This window comes from Leucopleurus acutus (assembly GCF_964270905.1).
Source record: "Leucopleurus acutus genome assembly, chromosome: 1".
Classification (NCBI taxonomy): Eukaryota; Metazoa; Chordata; class Mammalia; order Artiodactyla; family Delphinidae; genus Leucopleurus; species Leucopleurus acutus.
In genome coordinates, this window is record NC_139142.1 from 142,043,528 (window position 1) to 142,066,019 (window position 22,492).

General features: G+C 51.6%; 1 protein-coding gene across 2 annotated transcripts in view; it reads left to right on the forward strand.

The window, feature by feature from the left end:
• Window positions 1-22,492, forward strand: part of PML (PML nuclear body scaffold) — a 41,937-nt gene that overhangs the window by 16,733 nt on the left and 2,712 nt on the right. The window contains exons 3-7 of one of the 2 annotated variants that reach the window (XM_082842584.1): window positions 3,647-4,227; window positions 5,756-5,826; window positions 11,927-12,046; window positions 12,430-12,688; window positions 14,163-14,215. In XM_082842584.1, the coding sequence (XP_082698710.1) occupies window positions 3,647-4,227; window positions 5,756-5,826; window positions 11,927-12,046; window positions 12,430-12,688; window positions 14,163-14,215 (1,084 nt within the window). Of the gene's footprint in view, window positions 1-3,646; window positions 4,228-5,755; window positions 5,859-11,926; window positions 12,047-12,429; window positions 12,689-14,162; window positions 14,216-22,492 lie in introns of those variants that run through there. The other variant, XM_082842585.1, reaches the window with a different exon arrangement.

A 22,492-nucleotide genomic window follows, 5' to 3' on the forward strand; every position in this document is an offset into this window, starting at 1 on the left:
GGGAGACCCCATTTGGGGCAGAAGGGGCTTAAGAAGAGGACCCAGCAGAGACTGTGGTCCCCCCAGCAAGTCTTGCTCTCCCTCCAGCCAGGCCACCCTAGGGGTCCCCTTCCCAGGCCTGGAACACTCTTTCTAAGGAAGGGTCACTCACCTCGGTCTCAGCCCCTCTCCCATGGATCCAAAGCTAGGAAAATGACAACTGGTTCTAGTTCTCCCTTTATTTCTATAGCCTATCTAATTGCCCACATCTATTAGAATTCTGTTCTTTAATTAAAAACATAGGTAATATCAATACATTCACAAGGTTCAAACATGAGAGCAACCTAAAAGGCATACAGTGAAATGCCTCACTCCACCTCTTCCCTGCCCCATCCTGTAAATACTTTTATTAATTTGTATCCTTTCAAGGTTTCTTTATTCAGATGCAATCAAATATGAATATATTCTTATTTTTTTTCCATTCTTACACAAAAAGCAGCATCCTATAATGCACTTTTGTGTTATTTTTGGCTGCATTGGGTCTTTGTTGCTGCACGCAGGCTTTCTCTAGTTGCAGCGAGCGGGGGCTACTCTTCATTGTGGTGCGCGGGCATCTCATTGCGGTGGCTTCTCTTGTTGCGGGGAATGGGCTCTAGGCACACAGGCTTCAGTAGTTGTGGTGTGTGGGCTCTAGGGCGCACCGGCTTTAGTAGTTGTGGCACGCAGGCTCAGTAGTTGTGGTGCCCAGGCTTAGTTGCTCCACGGCATGTGGGATCTTCCCGGCCCAGGGGATCGAACCCGTGTCCCCTGCTTTGGCAGGCAGATTCTTAACCACTGCGCCACCAGGAGAGGTCCCCTATAATACACTTCTACGCCTTGATTTTTTTACTTAAAATATACATTGTCATAATTGAACACATTCTATGGTAGTCACTGTTCTAACCTTTTATATATATTAACTCATCGAATCCTCCTAATACTCCTATTATCATCCTTATTTTGCCAGAGAGATTTTTCCATATAATGAACTTTCTCAGTTTTTTTCAGCTGCATAGTACTCCATTGTACAGGTGCATTGTAATTTATGTAAGTCATTGCCTAGTGATGGGCACTTAGGTTGTTTCTATTCTTTGCTATTATGGACTGTGTTACGTTGTACAAATGTTATTTTTTATGTATGGAGATAGAGCTGCAGAAAAGATATCTAGAAGGGAGGGTGCTGGGTCAAAGGATAAATACATTTGTAATTTTGATGAATACTGCCAAATTGCCCTCTGTAGAGTTATTCATTCCTTTCATAATTGCTTAACATTTCTCATTAGTAGTGTCTAATTAGGGAGCACTAATATTTCAGGCAATTATAATCATAGTCTTTTAAAAAAACATTCATGTAGGGCTTACCTCATTTGATCCTCTCCAGCACTCCCATATGAGGTAGGAATTATCCCTATTTTACAGGTAAGAAAACTGAGGTGCAGAGAGGTTAAATGACCTGCCAAGGAAGGGCACAGAGCTGAGGTCAGATCCACATCTGCCCAGCTTTTTTCTCTGCTCCACCTGCCACTTACCACAGCCACTGGTCCTGCCTCTGGGTGATGTGGGTCTCTGTTACTTAGATCTGATTTCCTGAGGCTGGAGGAGCTCCAGGCTCATGACCCAGTGGCAACCCCCATCCCACTTTCCACACACTTTTCTGTCTCCAGAAAAGCTTTGCTAGCGTGGCATAAGTCTCCTGTGTTTGAGCAGGAGGGTCGAGCCCTGGGACCTTACCACCTTGGGTGACTTGGGAAGGTTGAGAGCTGGCAAAGCTGAGGGACTAGTACCTGGTTTCAAGATTTTAGAATTGGGTCAGCCAGCAGGCTCTCTGGGACAAGTTGATCTCAGTAATTCAAGCCAAAGTGGCCCCAGCTAAAATCCTTTCTCCTGGCCTCAGGTGGGCTAACTTATTATTTTCATTCCTGGTGAGAGTAAATTACAGCAGTATTTCTAGGGAAGTAACTAATATTTTTCCTGGTAATATTTGAAGAAGCAGCACTGCAGTGTTTCAGAGCATGGACTCTGAGCCAGGCTGCTTGGGTTTTTATATTAGTTTCCTGTTGCTGCTGTAACATTTACCACCAATTTAGGGACCTAAACCATTAGAGATATATCATTTTGTACCTCTGGAGGTCAGAAGTCTGAAATGGGTCTCATTGAGCTGAAATCAAGACGTCAGTAGGGCTGTGTTCCTTCTGGAGGCTCTTGAGGAGAAGCCGTTGTCTTGCCTTTTCCAGCTTCTAGAGGCTGCCTGCCTTCTGTATTTCATGATCCCCTTCCGTCTTCAAAGCCAGCAGGGTAGTGTCACTGTGACCTCTACTTCCATCATCACCTCTCCCTTCTCTCACTCTCCTGCCTCCTGCCTCTTTCCTTTATGAGGACTCTTGTGCTTACATTGGGCCCACCCAGATAATCCAGGATAATCTCCCCATCTCAAGATCCTTAATGTAATCACACCTGTCAAGTCTCTTTTGCCATGTAAGGTACCATATTCAGGTTCCAGGAATTAGTACTTGGATGGGGGCCATTATTCTGCCTACTACAATTTGCACCTAGACTCTACCGCTTACTAATTGTGTGACCTTGGACAAGTTATTGTACCTCTTGCTCAGTTTCCCCATCCTTAAAATAGGGATAATAATAATCCCCACTCCATAGGATTGTTAGAAGGATTAAATGAGTTGATATTTGTCAAATGCTCATAATAGGGTCTGACACATAGTAAATGCTATGGAAGTGTCTGCTGGCTAAAATATATTAAATAGATAAAAATATACATACTCTTTGATCTAGCAATCCTATTATTTTATAATGTATTTCATAGAAACAAAAGGATGCATGCATTAGGCTACAGAAAGCATTGTGCATATTGGGGAAAAATGCACAAACAGGAAATCACTGGAATGTCCATTAACAGGATGAATGAATCAGTGTGGTCCATCTGGAATGTAAAGAAGCTATTAACGAGAATACATCAGATCCATACTTGTAGACCTAGAGGAGTGTCCTGAACAAAAGTTCAATTAAAGGAGGAAGTTGCAAAGGTTTAGCATGTTCTTATTTTTTTTTAAGAACATCAACCTGCCCAAAAATGTTGTAGATATTTGAGCCAATTATTTAAACTCTGAATGTCTTGGTTTCTTTATCTGTGAAATGAGGATAACAGTAATTCTCCCTTAAGAAACTCAACGGAGGATTAAGTGGAATGAAATGTATCAAGTCCTTAGAATTCTGCTAGCAGCAGCATAATCTGCATATCTATGTAAAGCTGTTTGAATAGAGAGAGGTGTGAAGGATGCACCCAGGGTGCTCACCTGGTTGCCTCCGAGGTGGGGAAAGGAAATTCGGAAAGGCTGGGAAGAGATGATTAACTTTCTTGTTGTACGTCTTTGCATTGTTTCACGGATGGAGGCTAGCTATTATTACTTTAGTAACTTTTGATGTTCTAATACGTTTTATTGGTAGTTTGGATACTATCACCATAACTACAAACACTGAATTGAGAAAAGCACGAACATAGGAACATACCATGATTCAAAGTTTTGTAATTTTTGAAGGGGAATTTAATAACAAATATAAAGAGAAAAAAAGCAGGCGAGCCCTAAATCAGGCCAGCCCTATGTGTCCGCAGCATCTACTGCCGAGGCTGCTCCAAGCCGCTATGCTGCTCGTGCGCGCTCCTGGATAGGGGCCACAGCGAGCTCAAGTGCGACATCAGGACGGAGATCCAGCAGCGGCAGGAGGAGCTGGACGTCATGACCCAGGACCTGCAGGAGCAGGACCGCGCCTTTGGCGCGGTGCAGGCGCAAATGACCTCGGCCGTCAGCCAGCTGGACCGCGTGCGCGCGGACACCGAGGAGCAGATCCGCGCGGGCGTGCGTCAGGTGGTGGAGCACGTGCTAGATCAGGAGCGTCAACTGCTGGAGGAGTTGAATGCAGGGTACCAGCGCAATTACGAAGAGATAGCAGGCCAACTGGGCCGCCTGGATGCTGTGCTGCAGCGCATCCGTACGGGCAGCATGCTTGTGCAGAGGATGAAGCTCTATGCTTCCGACCAGGAGGTGCTGGACATGCACGGCTTCCTGCGTGAGGCACTCCACCAGCTGCGCCAGGAGGAGCCCCAGAGCCTGCGAGCTGCTGTGCGCACGGACAGCTTCGACGAATTCAAGGTGCGCCTGCAGGATCTCGTCTCTCGTATCACCCAGGGCACAGGTAAGCCACCCTCATGGCTGGCCTGTTTATCGTTTAAGGGCTTGGGCCTTGCCACTGTCCCTTGGGAAAGGCGGGGTAGAGAAGATCAGTTCCGTATGACAGAAAAGGAAACTGGGGTTTTTATTGTCTCTTGGGTTTGATCACATCATAGGTTACAGGGTGCAGGATAAATCTGGGGGAGAGGAGGCACTGACAGGAGGCTGAAGCCACCCAGAGGGGTCACGTTTGACTGATTAACAAGGTCCTGTGGATTAGCTGCGATCTTGTGACCCTAGAGGAAGTTAAGAAACGGCAAAGCTGAGAACCAGACCCTGTATCATTTTAGCCCCAGAGGGACCAACCACTTTAGGAGGTTCTCTTAAGCCACCTGTGTCCAGCAACAGAGAAGTTAACTTGAACATGAGGTATGGGCAGAGGAGCTGAAAACCACTCCCCCTGTCCCCTGTGGTTGGGTGCTTACCCAGAACCATGCTAGGGCTCTGTGGAGGAGACCTTTTTCCCCAGGGATGGCCTGCCATCTGGACCAGCTGCCAACCTTTATGGGCCCTGCCTTGTACTGGGCACTTGGGAAGTATGGAGACAGCACACCAGTTCCTGACCTGGAGTTGTCCAGTCCAACTGGGAGACAAGGTTGGGTGGGGCACATGACATAGCTGAGGAATGAGACAGTGCTTGGCTCTGCAATACAAATCCAGGAGTTGCAGCACCTTTATAGGAGCTGGAGATATCAGGGGGGTTCCAAGAGACACAGGGGGTACACTAGAGGGTCTCCAGGGTGGGGAGGCTTTAATGGCTCTTTGACAAAATCTCTAGGCTGGACTCTGAGGTCTGGTCAGCTGGTGTGAGGATGCCCTTACTGGGTAAGGGGAGGGAGGCTACAGAATCTGAGAGTTCTCAGGTAGGTGCCAGTGATGGAGACCTTGCTCACTCCTGCCCTTGGAGATAGTGGACGTGGGCTTATAAAAGTGCAGTACTAGAGTGAGCATGGACTTATGCCTTCTCCACCTAGGTGGTGACTGTTAACCCATGTACAGGAAATGACCTGCATAGAGTTTAAACAGCTTGCCTTGGGTGTTGTAACCGGGAAGTGGCAGAGAAAGGAGTTATTTTATTCTGAAGCATGAGAGATTTAGATTTAATAAAAACAGGGTGCAGGTCAGAAGAGTATCACGGAGCTCTCACTCTGCAGAGAAATCAGCGAGCAGTAAACGGTGTTAGGATTGTCCATGCTTTGCCTTGGTGGTAGCCCCAAGATGGAGAGAGCTGTGCTTGGGGTTTGGAGCCAAAGGCAAGCACTCTCTAGTGCTACCTTTCTCTTCCTTCTGGCTGAGTTCATGCCCATTATAGTCAGGGAGCTTTCTTTCCAATTACAGCCCCTCCATGGAGCTTCCCCAGTGCTGCCAGAGGCCCTGGAGAATGGGTCTCCAGGAAAAGCAATGGGAATGTTTCCTTTGTCACTGTCCTGAGACAGGACGCTTCTCACCAGGGATGTCTCTGACCTGCCTGTGACCTTCTCTGTGTTCTCTAGATGCAGCTGTTAACAGGAGAACCAGCCCAGAAGCTGCCCGCACTCCCAGAGACACTTTTGACGTTGACCCGGTGAGATGGGCTTGAGGTCTGAAGGGGATGTGGTATGTCCTGCCGGTCAGGTGGGTTGGGAGTTCCCCTGTGTAAGGAAGGAAACTGAGTCTTGCTCTCCCTGTGTCTGCAGGCAGTAGAGGAGAGAGAGCACCTGAGAGAGGGACAGCAAGGACCTGGACTGGAGCCTTCAGTGGGAGGGAACAAAGGGCGGGCTGGCTGGCTGGCTCTGGGCTCCTAAATGCCAAAGTAGTTCTTGATGGGTTCAGGAGGGGTTAGGCCCAGGGATGGACAGGAGATAAAGGCGGTGGTCGCTGGTAGGCAGGCCCTTGATAGATGCGGCAGATGACCCTCCCCTCCGTGTGCCCCACCCCAGGTATGTGGACCTACCCCTCGTCTCCCCCAACACATGGATCTTGGAGACAAATGGAGAATGGGGCCAGGAGTCCGACAGTGATCACAGCAGCCTGGGTTCTATCGGTGTGATTTCAGGGCCAGCATAGTTCCAAGGACCATAGTTTTCAGGGTTTGGAAGTGCCCACACTCCCTCTAATGTTGGCATTACCTCTGCAGCACCCCTGACCTGTGGCTGTCCAGCTCTCATGCACACACTCCAGGGACAGGAAGCTCACTAATTCTTGAGGCAGCCACCCCCATCGCTGGACTGCTCTTAGAGTGCGTCCCTGGGTGGAAATGCAGCGGCATCCCTTTAGCCTGTCCTCTTGGGTGCTTGCATGCATGGCTCCTCTCTGCCAGGATAAGCTTCTTCAGTTTCTTCTTGGACCGGGCATCTGGTCTGCTCCCCATCCTGGTCATGCAGGTGTACGTGCCTGTTGAGGATCTGGGCCCAGGACTGACTGGTCGTCCATGGAGAGCAAGTCTTAGGGTGAGGGTGTTCAGCCTTTCTAGCTTTGCCATGGCATGGCCTATAGGAGAGAGAGATTGCTGTACGCTGAGGCAATCAGGAGAGGCTTCCTGTTAGGAGGCAGAACTTAGGATCTGAGAGTTTCAAAGCTAGGAGATATCTTGGATTCTGACCTTCTCTTGTACAGAGGATGAAGCTAAGGCTCCCAGAGAGGGTGTGACTTAACCTGAGGCCACACAGGAAGCTAGGGGCAGGACCTGAAGCCACTTCCTAACTGCCTTGGGTACTGCATTCCCATATACCCATATACAAAAGTAAAAAACACCAGGGGGGAACCTCCCTGGTGGTCCAGTGGTAAAGACTCCGCACTTCCACTACAGGGGGTGCAAGTTCGATCCCTGGTTGGGGAACTAAGATTGCATGTGCCTCGCAGCACACCCTAAAAAAATAAATAAATAAAAATAAAATAAGATGGTGCATTAAAAAAAAAAACGATAAAAATAAATAAAATAAAACAAAAACCATTAAAAAAATAAATAAAACCAAAAAACACCAGGGGAGTTCTCTGGTGATCTAGTGGTTAGGATTCCAGGCTTTCACTGCCGTGACCTGGGTTCAGCATCCCGCGAGCCACATGGTACAGCCAAAAAAAAAAAAGTTAAAAAAGGACATTTGAGCCCATTTTTTTTAACATGAAAAAAACACATTTTATTGCGCTTAAGTTATAAGAAAATAAAATTTCTAAGTGAATCAAACCATAGACACAATCCCTTTAAAGGTTGTTTTCCTCCATCATGTCAGGTTGTTACATAACTAAAATTAACCAACTTGAATCTGATTGTTTTAAATCAGACTATAAATAAAACAAACCAAAAAATAAACCAGAAGAGGGAAAAAAAGATCACCTAGGATAGTGGTAAACCACTTTCACGGTTCAGCGTGAGTTGTGGCTCTTGGAGAATGAGGCAAACCATTTGACTTTTTCATTCATCTTGTTTGTTTGCGTGCGACGCCTTTGCTACAAAAACTGGATAGTTTCTGCTTTGTCAGTTACTCAGAGCAATAAAACTGTAACAGTTGTTTTCCCAAATACTGTAAAACACTAAGACTGACCAGCAACTTGATTTTGTTTTATATATTTTTAAAATATTTTGTGAGTTTTATTACGTATGTTCATCCATTCACCACAGCCCTCAAAAAGAAAAGTTTCTCTGCAGAACAGGCGGCAACAGCTCTGTTCCAAGGAATGTGTTTTAATTTTTGCCCAGATAAAAGAAAATAAGCTTTGTACACACACTCAATTCTTTACTTGCAGGCATACGTCACTCCTTATTTTCTGAAACTCTCCCATTCTCAGCCTCATAGAGGCACAGATGGTTCAAGTTTCAGTTCGCCCATTTTTTGGATAAGCAATACGATCACATGGTCAGAAACAAAAACCTAAAAGTAATAACGTCTCTCTCCCACCTTGTCCCCTGTCTGTCCAGTTCTTATACCCATATTCCTATCTTTATTAATTTTTACATATCCTTCCAAAATTTCTTTATGTAATTACAAGCAAATATGACTATATATATTTGCTTTCCTTTTTTTTTTTTTTGTACAAAAGTGGCACAGTACCACATATACATAGTATTGTGCCCTAGGCATAATAGTATTTGGGAATTCTTTTTTTTTATTTTATTTTATTTTATTTTATTTTTTTTGGCTGCATTGGGTCTTCATTGCTGCGTGTGGGCTTTTCTCTGGTTGCGGCGAGCGGGGGCTACTCTTCGTTGCAGTGCACGGGCTTCTCATTGCAGTGGCTTCTCTTGTTGTGGAGCACGGGCTCTAGGGCACAGGCTTCAGTAGTTGTGGCGCACGGGCTTAGTTGCTCCACGGCATGTGGGATCTTCCCGAACCAGGGCTCAAACCCGTGTCCCCTGCATTGGCAGGCGGATTCTTAACTACTGTGTCACCAGGGAAGCCCCAGTATTTGGGAATTCTTACCTTATCAGTAGACAGGGAGCTTCCTGATGCCTTTTTGCATCTGCACAGTGGTCCACTGGTGGATGTAGCATGTTTATTTTTAGCTGACTCCTTGGCTATTTAGGTTGTTTTGGCATTACAAACAGTGCTAGAATGAAAAATGTCCCCAAAGAAATCATATGAATGATAGTTGGAAGTGCCCTGGGTCCACAGAGTGCACTGTCTTCCAGGTGCCAGTCGCCGGTTAATGAACAGCAAGAGAGCCCATACTCTTGTGTGAATAAGGTCTAGGCGTTTTGCCAGGTCTTGTCTTGTGACCTCTCACTACCAGCTACTAAGCAGTTTGAACTTGGAGCCTCAGAAGAATCCTCTTCCTGAAAAGTCTCTTGCTTTCACCTTGGTAATAGGCTTGGGGGTGAGGGTGGATAGAGCTGGGGAATGGAAGTGGGTCACACACCACGCGTGCAAAGGACAGGTGTGGCCGCTTGAGGGTGGCAGGCATGGTCTGGTTGTACCAGAAGAAAGGCAACTCTTGGACCCACATTCCTGCCTTAGGAGGCAGGAACTGGGCTCCTAGGGCCAACACTCATCCCTCTTGAAACTGCTGGTGTACTTTCATCGCCACCCTGTGCCTGTAGGCAGAAAGGACGAAAAACACCAACAGGCTTAACTAGGAGCACGTGGGTGGGACAGTGGCTCGGACATTTTCCCTCCTCTATTTCTCACAGGCTCTTTTTGCAATGACGTCACAATACAATGGAGAAAAAAATAAATTGTTTTAAAACTGTAAAACAACTATAAATCGGGCATCATGATTTTTTTTCTTTACTGAGCCCTCATGTGTGTCCCCTGCTTCATTAACATTGCAGGGGATGTCAGGGAGGATGGGACAGAGGTGGAGAGGAGCCCAGCCCTGTCTTGGGGGAGTTCACAGCCCAGGTGGAAAGAGGTTCTCTTACATGCCAGCAGTTTGCAGAGACACACATGAAGGACAGACCAGGACCTTTTCAACTCTTTCATTTTTAATGGTGATCAAATACATACAACATAAAATTTGCCTAGAAGTGGAATTGCTGGATCATATATACTAATTCTGGTTTTAATTTTTGAGGAACCAACATACGGTTTTCCGTAGTGGCTGCGTCCTATTCTGCGTTGCCACCGACAGTGCACAGCGGTTCCAACTCCTCTACGTTTCTCATTCACACTTTTTTTTTAATAGTGGCCGTCTTAATGAATGTGAAGAGTGGTTTAAACTTTTTTGACCACCACCCACTGTAAAAAATATAGTTTACATCTAACCTACAGGGTATACACATGCACATACCTGTAGCTAAAACAGAAGTTTTGCAAAACAAATTACGCTTATAAACATGGGAGGTACTCTAATTTTCTGTTCTGTACTATTCCGTGTAATACAAAAAAATGCTAGTCATGACATTGCTTTCATGGTCCACTCGTGGGTCACAACTGTAGCTTGCAGAACACTGGCACAGGGAGTGCTGTGGAGATTGTGTACTTTCCCTAGAGGCCTGGGAGAATATGACCTGGGAGATCATCCCCTCGCCCCTTCCCACACACAGGTGCGCTCTCTGATCCGGCTCTCCTCCCCTTCTGTAAAGATGTTGAGAAAAAGAATCCCGGGAAACGAGGAGGGAAGGAAATCAGTCCATTATAGCCAATGATTTGGGAGCCCACATTTCACATGAAAGCACTCGATACCAAGAAGAGCCCCACCTCAGGGTCCCGGTCCCCAGCACATGGCCTGTCGTGCGGGGCTTTCCCTGCCTTCCCCAGCCTGGGCTCGGCCAGGTAATCCCTGCTGTTCACCCCGTGAGGGTGGACCTGACCATGTCGCCCACCACATGGGAGGGACAGAGCTTGTCCTGAGGAAGGCACATCCCTGGCCTCATCCTCGTACAGCCCAGTGCCTGGCTTTTCTCTGCTCAACCCAGAGCCCCCTCCCGCTGTGTGGGAATCCCCTTCCTTCACTGGGTGGGCCAACCGCAGGCTCCTGATGGGTGGTCATCCGCTGAGCGCACAGGGCCTCTGAGGTGCCAAGGGGTCAGGATTGCAGGCAGGAGTGGCAGGCCAGGGCCCCTGGATTGAGCCCCGGAGGCTGGGCCTCCCCTTTCGGAGGGACACTCCCCACGTCACCCACGTGGTTTCAGCAAAAGGTCCGGCTTATTCTTCAGTGTCACACGGTAGAGAAAGATGGTGCAGAGGGATGTTAAAGGATACAGTGGGTGCAGGAAGGGAACTTGTATTTCAAAAACACGATTCAAGCCCTGGTCCAGGCCCTTATTAGGTATGTGACCTTAGGAAATCACTTCACCTCTTTGTGCCTCGGTTTCCTTCTCTGTAGATAGGCAATAATCGTAATATAGTACCATCCTCTTTTTTTTAACGATAATTTTATTGTAAAATTCACATAAGAAAATTCACCATTTTAACTATTTTAAAGTGTACAATCCAGTGACATTTAGTACACACAGTCTGGTACAACCATCCCACCTCTAGTGCCAGAGTACTTTCATTACCACAAAAGGAAACCCAGTACCCATGAAGCAGTCACTCCTCACTTCCCCTCCCCCAGCCCCTGGCAACCACCAATCTGCTGTCTCCATGCATCGGCACCTCTGAATATTTCATATAAATGGAATCATACAGTATGTATTCTTCTGTGGCTGGCTTTTCACTTAGCCTGATGTGTTCAAGGTTCATCCACGTTGTGTGTGTCAGAACTTTATTCCTTTTTATGGCTGGATAATATTCCCCTGAATGGCTGTCCCACATTTTGTTTATCCATTCATCAGCTGATGGACATTTGGGTTGTTTCCACCTTTTGGCTATTGTGAACAGGTGACAGGGAGGCCAGTGTCAGCTCAGTGGAAGGATTTCCTCCCTGTTATGACTTTGCAGCTGGAGACGAACTGCTTCCATCAGTAGTGAGCACTTTGTCCCTGGAGTTGTCTAGGCTGGGCCTGTTGTCACACGTGCCTTGAATTGTTGGGCAGTGTGATCCCTGAGGTCATCTTTCAGCCCCGTTAGGATGCACAGGCATTGAAGTGGTCCCTGGATGCCAGCACCTCAGGGTCACAAGGGAGTGAGGTCATGGAGGCTGTGGGGAGGATTTCTGGTCCCCAATAGGCTCTGGGCTTTGGACTGGGCAGCCTGCACCTGTTTCTGGGTGAGGCCTTGGGGACTGGGCTGACCCCAGGCCTGGGGACCTGGCCCTTGTCCTGCTGCCCGGTCGTTTCTGACTACCCTCGTTTCCTGACTTTGCAGCCAGAGGAGGCGCAGAGGGCCCAGGTGCAGGCCCCAGGATTGACTGTGGTACAGCCGGTGCCAGGGGCACACCCTGTGCCAGTGTACGCCTACTCCATCAAAGACCCCTCCTGCAGAGAGGTAAGGTTCTCCCCCACCCTCCCCTCCCCTCCCGAGGGCCCAGATCCTCCTAGGCGGTAAGAGGTGGAGCTGAAGTGAGAATCCAGACCTCAATAGGCACCTACTCTACGCTCTCCTGCTCTTGGTTGCCCTGTCAGGAAGCTCCTCTCCAAGCATGAGCCCCTCCCAGGGCAGTCAGAGGCCAGCAGAGGTCGGTGGTCAGTGGTCACCAGCAGGGCCAGTGTGCATGCTGACCTGGGAGGCGTGATCTGAGTGGCAGATAGCAGAGAGAAGAGCAGGAGCAAAGGGCACGGGGGGCACATGTTCCTGCCACCAGGTCTGGTCTCTGCCCGCTGCCCCAGTGGGAGGCTCCTGACCCTACCCTGTGACTCCCCGCTGCACAGGAGGTCTCCAACACAGCCACACCACAGAAGAGGAAGTCCTGCCAGACCGAGTGCCCCAGGAAGGTCATCAAGATGGAGTCTGAGGAGGAGAAGGAGTCAAGGTTGGCTCGGAGCTCCCCTGAGCAGCCCCGGCCCAGCACCTCCAAGGCAGTCTCGCCACCCCACCTGGACAGGTCCCCCAGCCCCAAGACCCCCGTCATAGGAAATGAGACCTTCCTGCCCGACAGCAACCATGCGACTAGCGACCCTGGGGAGGCAGGTAGGGAGGTGCGTGGGCAGCAGAGGCTGAGGCCTGCACGCTGTCCTCCAGGGGCTGGGTGGGACCCCTCTTCTGCATCCTGACCCTCCCCACGGAGCCCAAAGCCAACAGCATTCCCTGTGTGTCCCGCCCTCAGCTGCCACCAGACGGGGAAGGGAGAGCCCAGGGTTTGTCTGGGGGATGAGAGTGGATAGTTCAGCTAGCCTGTGTTTTGCTGGGATGCCAGTGAGACGAGCGTGACGGGCCAAAGACCACATCTCCTTAGTTCCTTCCCCTAACACAGTCTTCGCACTCTTACAGAACCCAGCACTGTGCCTCTGCATGGGGTGGGTCTCCCCAAGAAATGTTTGTTGGTGGGTGCCTGGTATGTGCCCAGAGAGGACTTGGGTAAAGTCCACACCCATCGGTTCCCCATTTTTCTGCCACCTGCCTAAGGTACCTCGTTTGTCCTAGATACCTTTTACGGCCCCTGCCAGAGAGGGAGTCCTTTCATGTGAGTTGAGGTCAGCCCATAGAATTCTGGAATGTTCAAGACAGTTCTTCCTGGATCTGTTTTACCCAGAGTCCAGCTTTATTTTCATTCTAGGTCCCACACTGACCCCTGTTCCTGGTCACACTGAACCCCGACCCTGGCCACACACTCAGCCCTGACTGTTAATCCTTGCTCACAAGTACTGTTGGTAATCAGAAGGTTTTGATTAACCTAGATAAAGTATCTTTTTTTAAAACTAATTAAGTTGTTTCTTTATTTATTGGCTGCGTTGGGTCTTTGTCGCTGCACACAGGCTTTCTCTAGTTGTGGCAAGCAGGGGCTACTCTTCATTCTGGTGCGCGGGCTTCTCATTGTGGTGGCTTCTCTTATTGCGGAGCACGGGCTCTAGGCGCGCAGGCTTCAGTAGTTGTGGCACGCGGGCTCAGTAGCTGTGGCTCGTGGGCTCTAGAGCGCAGGCTCAGTAGTTGTGGTACACGGGCTTAGTTGCTCCGGGGCATGTGGGATCTTCCGGGACCAGGGCTCAAACCTGTGTCCCCTGCATTGGCAGGCGGATTCTTAACCACTGCGCCACCAGGGAAGCCCGATAAAGTATCTTTCAACTCAAACGTCTTGTGGCTTACGGAGCTGAGAAGTGGAACAAACCAGTGTGCCGCTTTAGGACGGCCAAAGGTTCCAAACCAGGTGGTGCTTGTCACGGCCCCTCCACAGGTAGTAAATTCTGAATCACTCCAGGGCCAACAGCTGAATTAAGCGTTCACAGGCAAGGCACAGTACGCAGTGATGGAAGTCCACCTTGAATAACCCCTCTGCACAAGCAGATGCACACTGGCACACACGCTGAACGTTCACATCCCCCGTTGCAGGGCACACGTCACCCACCCCGTTCACTGGCCTGCAAGGATTCCCACGGGAGAACACCCTGGGCCCCGTCCACGGGCATCCCTGGCAGGCCCTAACGTTGTCTCCCCTACCCCGTTTCAGAGGAGCGTGTCGTGGTGATCAGCAGCTCGGAAGACTCAGATGCCGAAAACTCGGTGAGTGGCTCAGAAGTTCGGCCTAGGACTCCTGCCTCCCCCCATTCCAGGCCCCAGGGGCCGCAGCCACAGCAGGTGACTCTCAGACTCGCGTTGCGCCTGGGGAATTTACCAGCAAGGCAGTGGGTCCTGAGCTGTCCAGAGGATAGTCTCCAAATGCCAGCTGTGGTCTGGATCGCTCTGACCCTCCCTCCATACCAGGGCAGCAGCCTTCAGTAATCACATGTACTCTTCTGAAAAGCTGGGAGCGGGCTTCCTTCCAGGGCTCTGTCTCATTTCTGGACTAGCCAATGCCTGTGTCTGGAGCTTCCTTATGCATTTCCTGCCCTCTTAAGTCCTCGGTGAGGAGGGCGGACAAGCGTTCATTCCCTGGTTAATGGCAGCTGTTGAGGGCTCTCTGGGGGTGTGAGGGCGCAGGGCAGCCCCATGCAGGGCCCAAACAAGCACGTGGTGACTCCATGTAAGAAGAACTTCTTTAAAGCCATCCCACAATGGAACAAGTGACCTTACGGGTTGTGACCCTTCTGTCCCTAGAGGTTTGTTAATGGAGGCTGGGCTGTCACCTGTCCAGGGGCAGAAGGGATCGGAATAGAGTGGAAGGTTGGACTGGGTGGCCCCTGATGTCCCTTCCAGCCCTCAGTCTGAGGTTCTGTGTTGGAAAGCATATGGAGCCCACGGAGACCGTCGCACCTCCCTCCTCGCCAGCCCAGCCGACGCCGAGAGCTCGCCGAGCGTCCCACCCCTGCTGGGCCTCTCTTCTGCCCCGTGGCACATGCCGACCCCCCGCTTGGCCTCCCCACCATCCTGCAGAGCAAGCTGCCGTCCCGGATGCTGTGTGTCCCGGACAGCCTGCCGCTCACCAGGAGCAAGCTGCCGTCCACCGTGGGATCAACTTCCTATCACGCAGAGCACAAAGAAACCCGCGCCTTCGCCATATCTTACGCCTGCCCCTCAGAGTGTATTGTGCCCCCATGTGGACTTGTTCTCCCTCCCAAGGGCCAGTCCAGGCCGCCACCCCGGCCACCACCGGGACTCCCAGCCAACCTGCCGGTCCCCAGGAGTGTCCCGCCCGCCTCACAACGGCCAACAGCCAACCCCGCCGGGCGGGACGGGCAGCACGATCCCGCGGCCGCTCCCTCCGGGGCTCCTCGCGCGTGGCCCAGTGGCTCAACAACTTCTTTGCCCTTCCGCTCTCCTCTGTGGCTCCCCAACTTGATGCCTCTCTCAGGGGGGGGGTCGGGGGAGGCAGAGCACCCCAGGCTCTTGGAGCAGGAGTCTCTCCTGGGGACTCTGGCAGAGCCCCCATGGAGAATCCCCAAGTCCAGGTCCCACTGGAAGTCCCTCCAAATGCATTCCCACCACCCCACCCTCCAAATAGGCCTCCCACGAGCACGGGCCCCCCGCAGACAAGCCTCTGAGAGCCCAAGTGCCTCCCTCCTCTGCAGCCCTGACCCTGGTCACCTTCCTCTTGTAACCTTGTGGCCAACACACCCCCTCTGCTCCCCAAGCCCCTCCACCCTGCTACCCAGCCCAGCCCACGCACCTGAAGGCCCTACACACAGTAGGCATCCAGTACATCATCAGAGAGTGAACAAGGGCATGAATGGCTCCATGGACCTCTGGGTAAAGAGACAAGTCCTCCCACAGCCAGGGGGGTGTGACTGAGATTCAGGCCCTTGTTCCTCACATCCTCAGGCCTCTTTGCCCAAGACAGGGAAGCTTCTCTCACCCTTTGCACCTCCCACTGCCCCATCCCCCCACCCCAAGCCTTCCCACTGGGCCTCCGCCAGGATGTAAGCCCACGAGGGCAGGGACTGTGTCGCTCCCAGGCCCTGGCAGGTGCGGCTGCTCAATAAATACTTGTTGAACGATCACCCTTGCAAACCCTTCTTCCATGACCATCAGATTCCCTGCTGGGCTTAGCCCTTCCCTGCAGGTGTTTTTTGTCTCCTCCCTGCACTGACGCTTGGTTCACCCGTGGGGCTGCTATGTCCCTCTTTCCCCCACATCCTGGGAGCATCAGAGGTGGGAGGTAGGGTCCAGGCCCTCTGTGCCTCCTGTTTGGGTCCCACCGTCTGGCAAGATCCCCTGTGCCCTTGAGGTTTGGGCTCTCCAGATGAACCCCACTTGCCCCGCTCATCTCAGACATCCTCCTGCCTTCCCCCACGTAGGAAGACTGCCTCCTAGGTTTCCTCTCCCCACGCAGGTCCAGCCTTCCTGGGTGGCTTCAACATCCACCACCCTGGTCTCTCCTCACCTTGAGCTTTCAGGGATCTTTGCCCCATTCCCCTGCAGCTGCCAATCCCATCCCCCATGCCCCCTCCCCCCAGACCTCGCCATCACTGAGAACTTTCCATCTCTAAACTGTCCCATGCAGACTCTGACCACAGCCTCCTGCTTGAGCCTCCTAGGTTTCCTCTCCCCACGCAGGTCCAGCCTTCCTGGGTGGCTTCAACATCCACCACCCTGGTCTCTCCTCACCTTGAGCTTTCAGGGATCTTTGCCCCATTCCCCTGCAGCTGCCAATCCCATCCCCCATGCCCCCTCCCCCCAGACCTCGCCATCACTGAGAACTTTCCATCTCTAAACTGTCCCATGCAGACTCTGACCACAGCCTCCTGCTTGAGCTCTCAACCCGTTCCTTCCAGGACCTCTGCCCTCTCCCTCCCAGCTCCTTCTGCCTCTGCCTCCTGCCCACCAGCCAGCAAGGTCCCCCATTTCAGCCAGCCTTTCACCAGGATCTCAGTGCCCTGCCTCCCTCACCCGCCGGCCTCCTGGTAGCCTGTCCTCCAAAGACAACTCTGGAAGGATTTGGTAGCGTTCCCCTGCTCCACGCCGCCACGAGGAGGCCGACTTGTGTTGGAGAAAAGTCAAGGCGAGGAAAGCTACAAATGATCGTCTCCTGGGCTCCCTGGCTTCCTGCCTCAGCACGCCCCTCTGCTCTCCACGGCCCCTCGCTGCACCTCCACTTCCCTAGCTCTGGTCCCTCATCCCCGCCCCACTCGCTCTTGCCAGGTGGCTGCACCTTCTGCCCTCGGAGGTTGACAGGTGGCATGGGAGCAGCCCCCGTCTCGCTCTCTGATGACAGATTGACCCGACCTGGTTACATCCTTCCCCCGTTCCTTCTGTTAGGGTGGTGGGGATGGCCACCTCCCTGTAGGACTCACTCTCCCTCTTCCTGGCCCCACCCTCCTGTCTCCTTGGGAGCCTACTGCATCTCCCCATGCTCATTTGTGTCTTCAGACACTTTCTATGGGCTACAGCTAGGCACCCTGAAGAAAGTCTTTCCTATCTCGGCAACCCCCACCCCGGACCTTCACCCCGTTGGTGCTCCTTCCTCACCCCACTCCCCTGCCCTTCCCCACCATGCCAGTGAGCCCTGCCACCAGCGCCAAGGTAACCTCCACACCTCCGAGTCCAGTGGTCGCCTTCAGTCCTAACTCCCCGAAAGACTCTGCTTCCCTTGGGTTCAGGACACTTCCTCCTGCAGCTCTGGCTGCTCCTCCCTACTCCCCCTTCAGGTCTCTGTGTTCTTTTAACTGTTGTTCTCTGGCTTAGGTCTGGGCCTTCTTCTCTTTCTGGTCTGTGTACTCCCCCCGCCCACTCCCCGTGATCTCAGCCACACCCCCGTCTTCACTATGGGCTCATGCCCGCAGGACCAACAGAGCCAATGGCGTCCTGACAGCTCCACTCAGATGCCCCATAGAAGCCTCGAACTCGCCTCTCCTCTCCTCTCAGTAAATTGCACCATCTGCCTAGTTACAGAAGCCAAGACCCCAGAGCTGCCCAGGACCCCCCTGTGCTTTTTATTATTCCTCACAGCCAATCACTTTTTGAGTCTTTCCATGTTCTAAATTCCTCTGAAATCTGGACACTTCTTTCTATTCCATAATCTTGATAACATTAAAACAAGACTGACCTTGGGTAGAGACAGAAGCCTGGGAAGGAAAGAGCGAGGAAAGGATCGTAACGCCCTTAGTCCTGCCAGACGTCATGAGTGCCAGGTGGCGGCACTGAAACCAGCAATATTTTGGGGGTGGGGGGAACAGGGGTGGTTAGTCTAGTGCTCGGCTGTCAGCAAGGAGCCACTGGATGATACCTGAGGTTGATCAACTCAGGAAGGAGAAGCACATTTCAGGTTAGGAAGAATTAGACGATTAGAAGCAGCTGCTCACCTTTGGCGAGCCAGTCTGGAGGCAAGAGAGCCAGAGGATCACTGCCTTTGTGTAGGGCTTCCTCAGACAAGGTTTTCAAATCAACCATTACACAAGTCCAAAACTTGTTGGGGAAAAAAAAAATTAAAAAGAACACAAATTAGATCCCCCTAAGTAGGTGCATCTCTCACCCACCTTCCATACCCCCTTCCAGATCCCTGGTGCTCCCAGAGTTCTTTGGAGGAAGCGAGCAGGGCCACATCTGCAGGGTGCTCCAGACTCCCCTGTCCTCCCCTCCCTGCAGCCTTTATCTAACCTGCCAGTGTGTGAGAGCTGTAGAAAACTGGTCTGCTAAGATACTGTGTTTACAAGTGTACCAGGGTGTGTAGGCCCCCTGCTCGGGCTGCAGCTGTGTCAGTGGCTGGAATCGAGATGTGGGGGGCAGGTCGGTTCTGGCACAGACCTGGCGTGGTGGGCAGGGCCGGGGAGAGGCTGCCTGGGCAACAGGGATGCTCTGTAGGAGACCTTGCCCCTGCCGGGAGAGGCAGTGGGGCTGTAGTCTTGGGGTGGAGGGGCAAGACACAGGTCTGATGCTGGAGACCTGGAGTGAGGACTGTGCTTAAAAATGAGGTGGGTCAGACACATGTCTGCTGCGGGCCCTGTGTTAACGGATCCGAAGCAGAAAAAGATAGATGCTCTCATCCACTCTTCGGACAGAAGACTCACCCCAGTGCCCGATAGCAGCAGGACCAAGTGGAATCAGCAGGCGGCCTAGCCGAGGGGGCAGCCCCTGGCAGGAGTGGCAGTGGTGACCGGCAGTGGAAGGGAGGCCTGTGGGGAGCACCTGATCCAGGGGAGGGACCGTGATGCTGGTGAATGAGTGTATCAGAAAAGTAAACAGGTGCTCAGCTGCGAAGATGGGAGCCGTGTCCTCCAATGGGCAGCAGCAGCCTGCAGAGCAGTGGGCAGAGGGCAGTAGGGGCCACAGGCTGGCTAATGGGATCGTTTAGGTTAACAGATAACATGTGAAATATCTCTGGGGCCTTCAGGCTTTGCAAGAGCTGTGGTTTTGTGTCTGCAAAATACACCAGTGTGTGTCTTGCCCCACTGATCCCAGCTGTTGCTTCAGCTCGGGTGCTAAGAAGGTTCCTCAGGAGCTGCGGACCCTCGATTAGTATTAATGTCAGATACTAGACAGGTATCTTCAGGTGAGGACGCTAAATATCAAAGAGTTTGGCTCCTGTCTGATTTGCTGAAGCCCGAACGTGGAATACATCAGTCATGAGGACAGTGGTTGCCAATCCTGGCTGCACACTGGTGTCACTTGGGGAGTTTTACCAAGGACAGATTCCTGGGTCCCACCCCCCAGAGATTCTAACTGACTTGGTCTGGGGTGCAGCCTGGACGTCAAGATGTTTTTAAGCTGCTTACGCACAACCAAGGTAGAGACTCACTAAATTGGGGGCGTCAATTGCACATCTGTGTCAGAGAAATGTCGCCCATTCGTATACGTATCAGCCTTGAGCAGAGGTGAGGTGTACATTGCTGGGCTATGATCCAGGTGTGGAGGGGAAATACTGGCTCTTCCCAGATAAACCTCCTAGACTTCTGGAAGGTGATGTCAACCCAGCTGCTTCCTCTGAGCACCTCGGAATGGCCGTTAAACACCTGCTGTGTTGAGTTGGGATGTGACTGATCTGCTAAGTTGACTGTGATGAAGATAAGTGAAATAGAGCTCATGAACCCGATTGCCTGTGTGTCCTAGTTGCCTGTGTAGCCCGAAAAGAATCCCAGATCCCACGTGGCTCAGTCTGAACACAGTTTTGCAGTCAAAGAAACACAGTCCGTTAACCAAGTGTCCAGTATTTGCTCACATCTTTCAAAGACTATTACAGGGGATCCAACTCATAACACAGCAGCACTCCTTAAACCCTCCACCACTCCACTCTAGCCCTCACCATCTGCCACTCCCTGGTCCCTCAAAGCCTCATCCCACTTTTCACTTAGAGTCCTCACACATGGGCTCTGGTCTCTTCCCCACTCCGGTTCCTTCTGCTGCCATTCCTTTCCCTTCCAAGCCAATCTCAGCTTTTTCCAATGAAAGGCCCTCTCCTAGATTCTTGGGTTCTGGTCTCTGCCACTCTCCCTCTCTATCCCCCCCTCCCCATTATCCTGATTGTGGAATAAGGTCGGGAAGTGGCAGTGTCGGGGTGTGGAACAGGGGCAGAAAATGAGCAGGGCCAGAAAGACATCCTGCACTGGAGCCTCTATGTGCTGATTCTGTTAAGTCTGGGTCTTTAAAAAAGAGTCTTTTTTAATTGTGTCAGTACTTCCCAGCTGTACTGCTGGGATTTAAGGCAGGGAGGGGGAATTGCCTTTACACCTGGCTGGAGTTCAGTGGGAGGCATTCCAGTGAGACCAGTCCCATGGGTAGCCATACTTTATGGAAGTTCCCAAGGACAAGAGGAATCTGGGAGGAAAAGGAGTCACGGCTGGAAGATTCAGCCCTCCTTCCTTCGACAACTCAGTGGAAAGGAGTGTCCTTTTATGAAGGGAGCAGGCAGGTCTTCAGTAAGTTCAGGACGAAGGATATTTCCATGACTATAAAAGAGAAAATGACCCCAGAACCATGGGAGGCTCTTAAAAAGTGAGGTTCTCATGGCTATCATAGATGACCCTGGTATAAAGATGGGGGAGTTAGCTCAAGGATGCAGCTGTGCTGCTTGCCAGGGAGCTCAACCCTTGGAGGAGAATATCTGAAGAGAAGACTCTGGCCCTGCAGCCTGAAGAGACAGTACCAGAAGACAGATGGAAGCACCCTGGGCCACTGCAAGGGCTTCTGCAGTTTAGAGCAAAGAGAAGAAGGAAGAAGGGAAAGCCCAGCGTACTGTGTCGGTGGGTGGCAGAGAGGACTTGGCCAAGGGGACAGCTCTTCAGCCGAAGCCCAGGGGAGGCCATAGCAAGGGGAGTCCAGCTCTTTCCACCAGCCCAAGTGTGAGAGCACCCCAGCCTTGTGATCAGAACAGGCACTGGAAGATTGGAGATAGAAAACAACTTGATTCTCCCATGGGAGAAGAAGGCGGCGTCTCCTGTCTACAGGCTAGCAACTTTAAGGAAGACTCCTGGAGAAGGCTCCTCATAGGGAGGCAAGGGAGCCGTGACAGTGCGACAGAGACTCAGAGCAAGACAGGCCAGATGGATGTATGGTCAAATGGAGAATACAGATATGCAAGGCATATCGTTTGTCAAATTAGGGCCTCAGGTATAAAGTCCCAGAACTCACAGGCTGCTGTAAGCAACACCAGCTCTAGATGGACTCATAGTGAATGTCTGTTTCTATCAGTGACTAGGAGGAAGTTGGTGAGCCTGGGGTAGGGCTGTGAAAGGCAAATACAGATCAGCCCCTCTCAGGAAGCACATTTTAATTGTGATTAGTAAAGACTTTGCTCTTGGCTGAAGTTTTGGTAAAACAAATGTTTCACCTGGAGGGTGGAAGGGCCTAAGAAAGTATGCTAATTCTGCCCCAGACCAGGGACGTTAGCCAGAGGCCAGAGTTCAGGGAGGCCTCAGATGGCCCCACGTGAGGCTGACTCCATCAGCCACCAGGGACAGTCCCTAAGGGGGAACGATCGAGGTCTTCTCTGGACTCTGTCCCAGCAGTGCCCCCAGCTGGCCCTGTGACATTGGCCATGTCCCTCCCAGTGTCTGGTTAGTGTCCACAGGTGGCATTCACAGGAGGTTCAGAGCAGGCCACCGAAGACTGAACGTCTGGCTTTGGCAGGTGTGCAATCTACATTATGAAAGACTCCACCCCTCTCTTTAGTCCCAGCCCCGGGGTTTAAACTCTTATAGCCAGAACTCTTCCCCAGCCCCAAGGCCTTTCAACAGTGTTCTTGCCTTGGTGAGGGAGAGAACAGACCCTCAGGTGCCAGCCTGGAGGAGGCCTGGCCTCCGGCTTCCCTAAGCACCATCTCCTGGACGCCAAACCTGGGGAGTCTTCTCTCTACTGTTCTCACAGCCAGGCTCTGTGTGTACCCCTAGAGGTGGCTGGTGTCCCAGAGGCCCAGCAGCCCTCCCCTCTCCTTTGTGCAGGACACTGGGACCTCAGCTCGCTTGGGGGACA